This window comes from Anser anser (genome assembly GCF_964211835.1).
Source record: "Anser anser genome assembly, chromosome: 6".
NCBI lineage: Eukaryota > Metazoa > Chordata > Aves > Anseriformes > Anatidae > Anser > Anser anser.
In genome coordinates, this window is record NC_139726.1 from 19,376,946 (window position 1) to 19,389,414 (window position 12,469).

Consider the following 12,469-nt stretch of genomic DNA (forward strand, 5'->3'; position numbering starts at 1 on the left):
TGATAGGATGAAAGTTTTCTGAGAGTTTCAGAATATAAAAAAAATAGATGCAACGTTTTGTTATATGTTAATAAAACTACAGAGTGCTTATCCTGTCTACTGAATCTGTCTCAAATTCTCCTCCTCTTATTGTACGTTTCTGAACTAGGTGTTTTTTCTTCTGATCCTTTAATTCTGTATTAATCTCTCTATACATCAATAAATATATTTAAAATAAACATAATATATTCTTTAACCTGTCCCTTCACCATAGTTATATAAAATAGCATCAGGAAATTTAGACTAAACAATGGAGAAGCCTATTTGTGAGTAGTTAAAGCACAGTACTAGCAGCTAGAAATTCCCTTCTGCTCAGACTTTGTCAGTGACTCTTTTCTTCAGTGTTGTCAAGACATTCAACATCCTTGTCTATGAGCTAAGGACTTATAAACATCTAACTCAGGGACAACCGTGCAGTCTAAAATGAGATCCTTAGTTGCAACTGTTTTGTGTCAGCCTGACTCAAAGCACTTTCCAATTAATGAAATATTTTTTGGAGAACCTTTGGTCCAAAATTAATAATACATTTTATTAGATCAGAAATATTCTTTTACAATATTACCCAAAGGAATTGAGATTGATTTAATCGCTGTTTCCTTACATTTTATTTATTTCTTATCCAGAGAAACACTTGGGCATTCTTTTCCTCAAATTAAGCTTTCCTCCCCTCAGTGCACGTGAGGTATTTCTGTCACCGAATCTCGTATTTTATATCAGGCTGTACATTAACCCACCTGATAAAAACATTAAACAGGATAAGCATTGAAGATTGTCTATTGCCTGAGACCAGACATGATCATTTTGAAGAGAGACATTTGGAATGATTTTTCTGTAAATACCATAACTGTGTGTAGACTTTGAAGCAACCGAAAAAATTCCTTTGATTTAATGGAGTAGAGCTGTGAAATGTGGACTAAATGGTTTCCAGAAACAGATTTTCCTAAACAAATTTTTTTTTATGATTGTAATGATTCTCCTCCTTGTATAATGAGCTTACTGGGAAAAAGAACAGTATGGCCAAGTTCTAAATTCAAGCCTAAACAATACCTATATATTTTGTCTATATTGTGGAGTATTAGAGCTACTTTTCTCATTATTTTCTCATATTATCATTCTCATACCATTTAAAGAAGCTAACTAAGAACAGCAATAGAAACTGATGATAGTATACAATTTCCTATTCTGGGCATTTTGATAATGTGGTCTGCTAAAAAAAAAAATATATATATATATATATATATATTTATATGGTTTTGGAATGGATCCAAAATAGAAAACCTATAATTGATTAATGCAAATATATAAATGCTAATTAAAGGATTTGATTACTCTCTAGTCTACCAAATACATCTTCAGAAATACATTTTCAGAAATGTTTTAATTAAGTTTAAAATTATCCTTGGTATGTTTTTTTTATTCCTTTGCTAATAGAATAGGTCAAACTACATCAAAATATAACAGTTAACACTATTAACACTGTTTTTTTCTTCACTCACCTTTAACATAACTTCCAATATGTAAAGCTGCTCCCTTGTCAGTCAAAACCAAATTAGAGTAGATGTATGTGATTTAGTTAAAAAAAAAAAAAAGAGAGAGAGCTCTGTACCTGGTGGGGAGATGTGAATCTTTTTTCATATGTCAACTGATTTCCTTCTGTGGAGAGGCGGAAACTTTTCCTTCTGATACTGTCTTCTGACTCTGACTTGGGGAACTTGTCAATATCTCCTTTGTCCTCTGCTTCCGACATTTCTTTCTGTCTTCTTTTCTTCCTTCTGTTTCTTCTTTCTTTAGCGCTCTTTGAGCTCAACTTTGATGCTTCTGAAGAACTTTCCAGGAGTTCTCCTAATCCCCCTACACCACTGAAGTCTCTTGATGCAACTGATGCTGCTGCCACTGCTGCTGTTGCCTGTCAGGTTACAAAACATGGTATTCTCAGTAGGCCAAAACCAAACAATTTTACAGACTTTTATCAATTGTTTTTATTATCACTCTGGCAGTACTGCTTGCTGTACACCTTTCAGTGAGAAGATACACACAAACAAAATGAACCAAAGGTAAACTATTGAGTTCCTCATCGTTTTGTAGTGTGAGCTACTTGAAACATCAAATTTAGCAGTGCAATTTCATCATTATTCCTTAGACTTCCTGAACAAGACACTGGTCTAAAATGAAGGCAGTTGGGAAAGTATAAGTGTGGGGCTTTTTCATATATTTCAGAACTGCTTCCAGATCTTTTCTTGCCTGACATTATGTTCTAATTCAGCTGATTCCTTCTGAATCTTTACAGAGAAAACTAATTCCTAACATCCACCATATGGGTTGTTGTATCACAATCCAACTAGTAGCCTAAAAGAAATTGAATCCAGACTTTCTTCACTGTCTTTGCAGTCTCCTCGCTTTCCTTCTACCTTCACTGGCAGCGGACACAAACTTCTCAAAGACTTAGGCATGTCTTTTAGCCCTATCTCCCTTTTCATGTTTCTTTCCAAAATTTCCCCTCTAACAACATTCTGTGATATATTTTGAGTATATATACAGATATGCTCAAAAATATGTATACTCGAAAGTACATATATATGTATACTTTGTAATATATACTTTGTAATTATCCAGCAAAACATTTTCACGTACAAAAGGAATCTTGACTCTAATACTGCTTTTCTTATAATTGAGTTGCCATTCATATAAAAAGAAGTAATGATGCCTTGGCCTTTATCCAACCTTCCTCATAGTCTGTTTTTTCCATTAAAGAAATAAAGACTAAAGAAAAGATCTTAATTCTTGGTCAGTTTCTTCTCTGTCTCCACACTGAATCATAGAAACATTTAGATATCTCTTGATATAATTAACAGTGGCTTAGTGACTTCCAGGGATGAAAGTGTCATAAAAACGCAATATTTGGTGATATTTAACGTTTTTATTAAGTTGCATTTTGCAGGATTCTTCTTTTTCCTTGGTGATTTGGAAGTGATAGGGCTTAATGACTAAAATAGAGATATGCTAGTTATATTTCACAGGTCATGCATAAAGGTTTCTTTTTAAGGAAAAAGAGTTTCACTTTCTATTAGCACTTTCTCTATAGAATCATTCTAATTTAGTGAAAGTACCAATATGCTACCATTCTACCAAAGTACCATTCTAATTTAGTGAAAGTGCCAATATGTACCAACACTATAGTTTCATAGAAAATTCTGATTTACTAGTATTTTATAAACATTGTTCTGTTGAAAATGACTACATGCCAAATGAGAAGTGAGAGAAAATCAGTCCAGAAATTAGACAGATATCTGACTCCCAGAGCTGAGTTCCTGCATATATTTTACAATCAGATACGTAACTTTCACATAAAAGTATCTATTAAAGTTCATTTTTCTCATAAAACTGTAAAATATTTGTCTTCTATTTTCAAAGAAAACAAAGATTACTTTAAAAAAAAAATCTGAAATAATACCTTTGTTACAGATGCTGCTGTCTATTCTAAGGGTATATAAATTTCTGATTGATTTCAGTGTGCTTGAACTAGGGATATGCTTAAATAGTTTGCTGATTAGAAACCTAAGAGAACACTGACTACAATCCTCTCTGTTTTCCAAATACTGGGGAGGAACTATTAAGTATAGCAAGCTTGGAAATTCTCACTCAGACCAGAAGTAACATTACTAGACTTTTTTCACACGGTTCGTAAGATCTGTAACATAAAAGCATCATGAACTATGACTACTTAAAGTCAAGTTTCAAGGACACCGTTATCACAAATATTTTACTTTTATGGTCAACAACGGTGAACATTTCTGTACTATTAGCTGGTTTTATTTGTCATTTGTTTAATTCCTGATTTTTCATCAGCTATATCCACTTTTAAAACTGTCATGGTAAACTTTTTTTTTTTTTTGGCAATTCATTGAATAATTTGCACATGTTCTAATTCATAGAAATACATGCCTTAAGAACAAGGCTGTTTAGAAATTACAATATCCATCATTACCTGTGCTTCTTCTTGTTGCTTCTTCAGCTGTTCCAGCATTTGTTGAAATTCTGCCTCTTTCTGTTCTGCTTCTTCCATGGTTGCTTGATTCTGCTCTTCATAGGCCATGGCAACCACAGCCAGGATTAAGTTGATCAAATAGAATGAGCCCAGGAAAATCACCAGAACAAAAAATATCATGTATGTTTTCCCAGCAGCACGTAGTGTCTAGGGAATAGAAAGCATATCTCTGTATTAAACCACCTCTCATCTTTGATACTGCAACACCATAATGCTTTGGGGTTACTTGAACATTTCGGCTCATGTACAAATAAGCCTACTTTTTACATGATAAAATATACTTACCAGCTGATACAGGTTTTCCCAGAAGTCCTGAGTCATCAGCCGAAAGAGTGACAAAAAAGCCCAGCTGAAGGTGTCAAAACTTGTGTAACCATAGTTGGGGTTTCTACCAGCTTTCACACATATATATCCCTCTGGACACTGCCTATGTGAAAACCAAATAGGAGATATTAATTCATTAACTTTTATTTTCTTCTGTATATTTATATAAATATATATATATAAAGTGTTTTGGGACAATATATGTTATTTTTGCACATGAAATCCATGAATTACAATTAAGTTCATTCAGAAAAAAAAAATATTCTAAGAAACAAACAAATATGAGTGTAAACAAAAGATACCCTTTTCATCCATTCGCTACCTGTAATGCCCCAAATGTTTAAATTCTTCTCAGTCACATTTTGCAAATAAAATCTTTATTCCAAATGATTAATTTCCTGGCAAAAATACTTGCTGAAATGTTGTTAGGGGTACAGACAGATTAAACAGTATTATTAGCTAAATCGAATTGTACTGTTAGGGATCTCCCACAAGAAAGCTGAGATTTTTTTAATGAGCTTCATCACTGCAGCCAGTCAGGTATCAGAGTTCAGTTAACAATTCTAGCCTAATAATTGGACACATATGTATGGCAGAGTTTGCCAGTGAACTTTGCAAAAAGCTAGGTTTGAAAAGAAAGATTCAACCTTGTGCTTGAATATTTTATATATTCTCTGTCTCTGCTTTCATCCCACTTTGTTCAATCAGTTCATCTCCAAAATAGACTTTACAAGGGTTCAGATTTTATCAACATCAACATAATTTTCCAATCAAGTATGAACAAACACTGTTAATGAATATTTTGCTTAGCCAGTGATATTTTGACTTAAGTAAGAAATCATTGTTTACCAGAAAAACCCTATAAGTTTTGTAACACTGTTAATAGGAAGTTGCAACTGCTATGGATAGATTTCATGTTATTGCTTTTTCCACAAAACATAACAGGATTTTTGAAAGGGTCTTACCCTGCATCAGAGCTATTACCACAAAGTAGAGCATCTCTTTGTCCTTCCAAAATATAAAAATGAGCTGTGTAGAAAGCATTAGAAATAGATGTGAAAAAATCAAATGCATCTTTAAGTACTAACAAAATAAAAAATTAAATAAATAAATAAACATAATAAAATAAAAGTGGTTATTTGCTAATTACATTGTAGTTTATTTAGGAACACTTCTGGTTATTGTACTTGTTTATTGTATGTGTCTACTGTTGGTCAGTAACTGTAAATAATTCTATATAAGGCAGAAAAATAAGCCATTCTTTTTTTTTTAAATTACAAATATTTTTGTAGATAGCCACAAATATATTAAAAAGTTACATCAGTCATTCTTACTTTCATCCTCAATGTAATCCTTCCAGTTAAATGTGCTCACTGTTGTATTAACAAATGTACCATTTTCATCCATTGTGCTATTAAAGTAGGAAATAACACTTATTTCAAAAGTAGAATTGTCTGGAGGCCACTGCAGGCATTTATTCCTCAAGTTGCCCATGAACAGCTGCAGCCCTATTAGTGCAAATACACTCAGACAAAACACAGTCAGGATCATAACATCCGAGAGCTTCTTCACAGACTGAATCAGGGCTCCTACAATAGTCTTTAGGCCTGCAAAGAGAAAAGATCCATAGATTTATCAAAGAGTATCTTTGCCCTTCCTATATCGTTAAGATGTCATGCAGACACTTAAAAGAAACTATTTTTATTTGTCAAAAAGTAAAGCTTCATGAACAGCCTCAGAGCTTGTGAAGATGAATGAAAGAAAAATATTTTTTTATGAATATGCAATGTACATACATTCAAATACACTGAAAATATAATTATCAAGCAGAAAATTTATCAATCATGCTTTGCTGTTATAGATATGTTTTGATTTCTTAATTTCTCTTTCCATTTAATACTATGCCAATAATTCACTTTCCAGTTTATATTAAATATAATTCCAGAACAATATCAACTGGACAGAATTGCAAGTAAATTTCAGAAAAAAAAAATATTTTTTTATTTGATAAATTTTCCCGTGCAATACTTATCTCCTTTTTTTTTTTCTGTAACTTTTGTTGTTGTTGTTGTTAGTTGGTTGTCTTCAAGGCAAATTTCAATTTTAAGTGGTAAAATAACAGAAAAAAAATCAAAATCAAGAAAGCCATAGCGCTAAAGCATTTTTAATGTAAAAGAGACAGTTTGTCATAATAAAACATGGAAAAAACAAAGCAAAATAATCCATAGGCCTTACATTTTTGCTTCATGCAAGAATCTGTTAAACTCAAAGGCTGATTTTGCAAAATAAAAGAAGCTAATGCTAAGAAGGCAAAGAATCATAATCCTGGCTTATGATCCATGCCTTTTTGGTTTTTTATTTTTTGCATTATGAGCAACAAATAACAAGACTTATGCTCAAAAGAAGTGAATTCAACTTCAATGGAACAACAATCAGCCTCAGTGTTTAACCTTACTCTCACCTGGAATGACTGATATTGTTTTCAAAGCTCGGAGAACTCTGAATGTTCTCAACGCTGAGACATTGCCCAGGTCCACAAACTCTGTCACATATCTGTAATAGGGGAGTTCACACACAAACACAATGACAGCACACAAATAACAATTGGAGTTACAAGGGGCCTAACACCTTACACAGTTACTTCTTACCTGGGATTACAGAAATAGTTTTCAAAGCTCTCAATACTCTGAAAGTTCGAAGAGCTGAAACATTGCCTAGGTTTACAAATTCTGTTACATACCTGTAGAATTAAATCACAGTTATTCAGAATTGAGGCAGAGCTTATACTAATTATGAGGGTCTTCAAAACCTCTGTGGCAACATTAGCAATCATACTCCAAAATTTACCTGTCTCTTCAGTACACCTCTCTTTTATAGGTATTTATTTTCATCAGTTATGCTTAAATTTCACTGAAGTGAAACTCACTGATTTATATTTGAACAGATAATTAAACTAAATAGCCTGTAATAAGATGGTGACATGAAGTTAAAGGGATGGCTTCCATTCTGATGAGCAGAAAACTGTAGGACATGAAATTAGTGTCCCTCAGCAATAATTATACTAGCAGCTGAAACTCTGTACTCAATCCTGCCATATTTTACTTTGATTTATGAGTACTAGAATGTGTGACACAGCATCTAAACTTCACAGGTTGCAGAAATTAAATACTTTTAAATAAATATATTTATGATAAGAATAGTATTTGCCACTAATTTCATGCCCTAAAAGCTTAAAAAGTTCTTGAACCACTTACGCCATTAGAATGACACTGAAGTCAAGCCAGTTCCATGGGTCTCGCAGAAAAGTAAAACCTTCTAAGCAGAACCCCCTTGCAAGAATTTTTATAAGTGATTCAAAGGTATATATTCCAGTGAAAGTATACCTGAAATGCATCAAAGCAGAAAAAATGGATCTTTGCATATTTACATTTGTAGACAGTGGCATTTTTAATGAAAGATGACTTGCATGAAACAAACAGAAGTGAAAGGAGCAACTCATTAAGCTGATTTGTCCCAACTAATTAATGAATTTAATTATTCAGTAGATGAAATTCAAAACCAAGATACATATATACTAATCATTTTCTAAAAGCTTGATTTAATCTCAGTGTTTGAGCTTGAAAATAGTGTCAGACTTCAGTATTTATAGATACATTTCAGATTTGATATTTATATGTACATTCTCCAGCGTTCATGAGGTTGCCTGTTTGGTTGCATTCATAGATCAGGTGGATGTCAAAGTGTTACAAAAATGCAGATTTTTTTTTTAATGTTAAAATCAGAGAGTTTTATGAAAATCAGTTCTGGATAATAACTATATTCATGCATATGGTACATGTTTATTTCATAAATAAACATTAAATATAAGAAAACATGCCCAGAGTGTTATTCTTGAACATGTGGAGCATGATTACCAATATAACTGGTGTGGGAACAACCACTCATTTATAAATATAGAATAGTCAGTTATAACCAGAGTAATGCAGAGACTTCCTGAGGCCAACATGGGTCTGTGTGGACTGACCAAACAAAGGAAATCTACCTACAATCCTACTGCTCTCCTTTCAGCCTCTCAGCAACTATAACAGTCATAGCCACTGCTGAGCAGGCTGGGGAACAGGTGAATGCTATTACAGTTTCTATATATAACATTCAGAGCATGCATTGAAATAAATAGAAATCAGTAATGGCTAGTGGAGAACTGGAGGGAATGAAAGAAACCACAAGCAGTTAAAACCATTTTTTTTTATTTGCCCTTTTTTTTTCTTTTTTTTTTTGATCAGTAGCATCATTTCAAAGAAAACATATTTCAAAGGAAAACACATATCCATAGTTTTTTAGAGAATAGAAATTAATGTATAATCATGAACTTGATACTCTGTGGTTTCCTTCCTTCTCAGCTCTCCCTTACTCCTTCATAGGTAAGACCCTTTCCTCAGTCGTTTGAGCTTCTTGTGGTTTGGCTGGTTTAGTGTTCATGGGAGAGACTGCCCACTGTGGCTAGCACTTGTGAGTTCACATTGGTGAGCCACAAAGAATGTCCCACTGTGCTAGGATCATGGATGCTCAGGGAATATATGGCTGGCCTCACCAATGACATGCAACAACTTCAAATGCACATTTGAAGTACTGGAGCTCTTTTTCCAGCCTGCAGCTCAAAACATCCAAGGGCAAGAGCTCATGTCAGTACTTCACAGTATAAATTCAGATATTCTTCATACACAGTTTTAAAGAACAAGGCATTATTTCTAAGCCATTGAAATTATTCAGGAGGGAAACAAAGATATTAATGATCTCATGGAATCTACTTCTTCATGACTCTGGAAAAGCACTTTTGGATAAACAACTTTCCATAAATACCTCTTGTTTGGAGCCACATGAAAATGAAGAAGTAAAAATGAAGAAGTAAAAATGTTAACTTACTCTACATTCTTTGTCCAGTCTGGGGGGTTACTCATGGTCATAAATACACAGTTGGTCAAAATAGTGCACATGATAAGCATGCTGAATAATGTAGATTATAGTCAAGGGATGTAAGTCAGAAAAACGTGACAATTTTACAATGCTGAAAGCATTAAAATATTAAGCATATAAAAATATGTACAAATAACATGAAATTCGAAGTGAGACCTGAAAATAAAGCTTTGCACATAACTCTATCTATTTTAAACAGTATGCCATCTGGCATGTTATGGTGTACTCACTGTAAAACAATGCATTACTTTTATAATTATGGCATGTTTGGGATTTAAATGAAACTTGAACACATCCTTACATGTGTAAAAATATGAAATGAGTACCCAAATGTAATCTCCCATTAAAGCCGGGGAATCATTCTAAAAGATCTATATGCAGGGGCAACTAAGTTGTTATTTGGAAAGGAATGAAATATATTGGAAAATATTCTCCTTTATTTTGACCTGGATCTTTAATAGGACATGAACCCTAATGCTAAAACCACAATGCTGAAAAAGTATGCCTGAAAAAAACAGCTCTTTACTCAGGCTCTTTTATCTTTGCTGAGTGAGTCAAGCTTAGGAATACTGGTCTTAGAAGAAATACTGCATTTCTTACAAATACTACTCGTCTCAGTAAATTTGTGACCTTAGATACATTGAAGTGCAATGGTTTGTTGCTAATTTGTCCATAGCTGCAGGGCTTTGTATGGGACCAGGCCTCCTTTTGTATATAAAGCCTGATAGTTGAGCTCTGACAGCTTTAGGTGTTCAGTAGCAAATTCTCCTGTTAGGAAGGAAAATCTTACTGCAATTCACAAGGTGATTTTTTAGGTGTGATCAGCATAAATTTAGTTAGCACGGTACACCCACATGGACATAATCTGTAGATCTATATGAAAAGTCATATTCTAGTAATTATTTCAATCTTAAATGACAACTCTTAAATCAACATCAAGAAAAAGGATATGAATGTACCAAAATCTTGATAGCAATTTTTCTGATGGGATTAAAAGGAGTTAAAATGTACAAGGCAGATGTGGCACTGAATCGGAAAATTGTCTTTCCCTTATTCAATACTATGAATGTCTGCAAAACAAAAATTATAAAATTAAAATACAATGTTGACTATACAGGTGTATTTACCTCCTTATAAAGTATTCCATTCTTCATCTGGTAGTTTCAAGTTTCATTCTACTGTCTACTGTGTGAGGAAAACAACTGATTTTTGTGAATACAGTGGATTAAGCCTTCCATGGATGATTCTCCAGTTTGCTGACTTTCCTAGCATATGAACTGAATTCTGATATTATTAAAATTGGTGGGAATTATCAGCACAAATGTCATTTTATCAGTAATAGCAAAATACGGCATTTCATCATTAAAATATTTTTAAATTTTTGTTTCTAACAAATTAAGTCTTTGATTAAAGTCAGAATTTCAGATTAGTCAAATACATTCTAACTTGTGATCAAAGACAAACAAAACCAAAATTGTGACAGAGCCATTCTGAACTCCGCTTTGTATTTGGAACAACTACATGAGAGAATCATATATACATAAGTATGGTTACAAGGACAAACACCTTGTCACTAAGCAATGTAGCATAATTTAAAATAATTTCTATTTCATTTTAGAACTTAAACACTACCAATAGGAATTATATGTATCTTCTAAAAACATATCTGTGAAAAACTGAAAGGGGTGAATAAACTGCCAGCTGACATCATTCTGAGCAAAGACAAGTGTAACCAGAACCTATAATAACAAATCGTTTCTTCAAAAAAAAAATAAATGATGTTTTCATTTTGAACAATATGCTCTTACTATCTGTGAGCACCAAATGTAATTATTATCTTTTAAAATTTGACCTGATAAGCATAGAGTGAGTGTTCACTTTCATTATGTTCTTGTTGGTGGTCATCGCCCAAGTGTTTTCATTTTTATTCCAAGTATATTTGAGATTTAGTTGCATCTTTGGTACTCTTTGAAATTTCTCCGGGACATGACAATTCTTTATTCCTTTTGCTCTTTGTCAGTGGTAATGGCTCTGCTTTGTGTTACCATAATAGAGTCTTTGTTATGCTCTCAGCAGAGCTGTAGGGTATCACTGGTTTCCATGTTGGTTTCTATTCTCTGCAAAAATTTGCCATTGATCAGAAAAATGCTGTCCTTTGCATGGCCTTTGCTGCCTATCTGGTCTCCATGCTCTGCAAGCAAAAGCAAACGTCACTCTGCCACGAAAGAAAACAGGCAAAGGAGCATTGCCAGTGCCTGTTCACACAATAGCATCATGTGTGGCAGAGTGCCCTCATAGTCATTGGCATTTCTCTCTGCTCTACACCCTTTCACCCAGTTAGAAAAAGTCAACAGATACTGCCTGTCCCAAGGGCCCTGCTGCAGCAGAGCCTGAAGACAGACTCCAATTCATGTATGATTTTGTCTGCATTGACATGTTGATGATTAAGAGTAATTTCTGCTAGAAACTGGAGGAGTGATGACTAATTCTAGTTCATCATTTAAAATGTCCATTTGTTTTCTGGCAAGCATATCAGACTGGTATGTAACATAAATACTGGCATCACCTGTGACAAAAGATTCTGCAGTTTACTAACTACTTGCAGCAGACTAAGAAGTCTTCACTACTCTGAGTTTTTCCAGTTTTGACTACTTTTTCTGATCACTGGAGATCAGAAATAACACTGCAGTACTCATGCTTTCTGATACTATATTGGTAGACTTTTTTAGAAAACTTTATTCCTCGACTTACTTACGCAACTTTATTCCAGAGCTGTTTTGCAACTAGACAAAATAAGGGCTTAGTATACAAAGTTATATTCTAGGTAAGAATTTCTATGAAACTCTTCTATTAGACCAAAGATTTAAAAAGTCTCTGTGCTACATATATGTATATTTATGTTAGTATATGTTATATAGCTGTAACAGAAGCAAGGAACATGGCTACAGTCATTTATTTCACTAACTTGGATGGATGCTACCTGGTTATACACAACCATTTCCAATGCAAAATCATGCTTGAAACATTTTGTTTGTCATATCCAGTACTACAGCTACATTGAAATCAGGAAAATTCAGCCATGTTCTC

General features: G+C 33.5%; 1 protein-coding gene across 2 annotated transcripts in view; it reads right to left on the bottom strand.

The window, feature by feature from the left end:
- Window positions 1-12,469, bottom strand: part of LOC310901353 (sodium channel protein type 2 subunit alpha-like) — a 72,277-nt gene that overhangs the window by 44,563 nt on the left and 15,245 nt on the right. Inside the window, exons 5-13 of one of the 2 annotated variants that reach the window (XM_083840717.1) lie at window positions 10,332-10,452; window positions 9,332-9,419; window positions 7,663-7,791; window positions 6,870-6,961; window positions 5,743-6,015; window positions 5,374-5,437; window positions 4,370-4,511; window positions 4,025-4,231; window positions 1,646-1,945 (exon numbers count right to left, since the gene is read on the bottom strand). In XM_083840717.1, coding sequence (XP_083696843.1) covers window positions 1,646-1,945; window positions 4,025-4,231; window positions 4,370-4,511; window positions 5,374-5,437; window positions 5,743-6,015; window positions 6,870-6,961; window positions 7,663-7,791; window positions 9,332-9,419; window positions 10,332-10,452 — 1,416 coding nt within the window. Of the gene's footprint in view, window positions 1-1,645; window positions 1,946-4,024; window positions 4,232-4,369; window positions 4,512-5,373; window positions 5,438-5,742; window positions 6,016-6,869; window positions 6,962-7,056; window positions 7,149-7,662; window positions 7,792-9,331; window positions 9,420-10,331; window positions 10,453-12,469 lie in introns of both variants that reach the window. The other variant, XM_083840718.1, reaches the window with a different exon arrangement.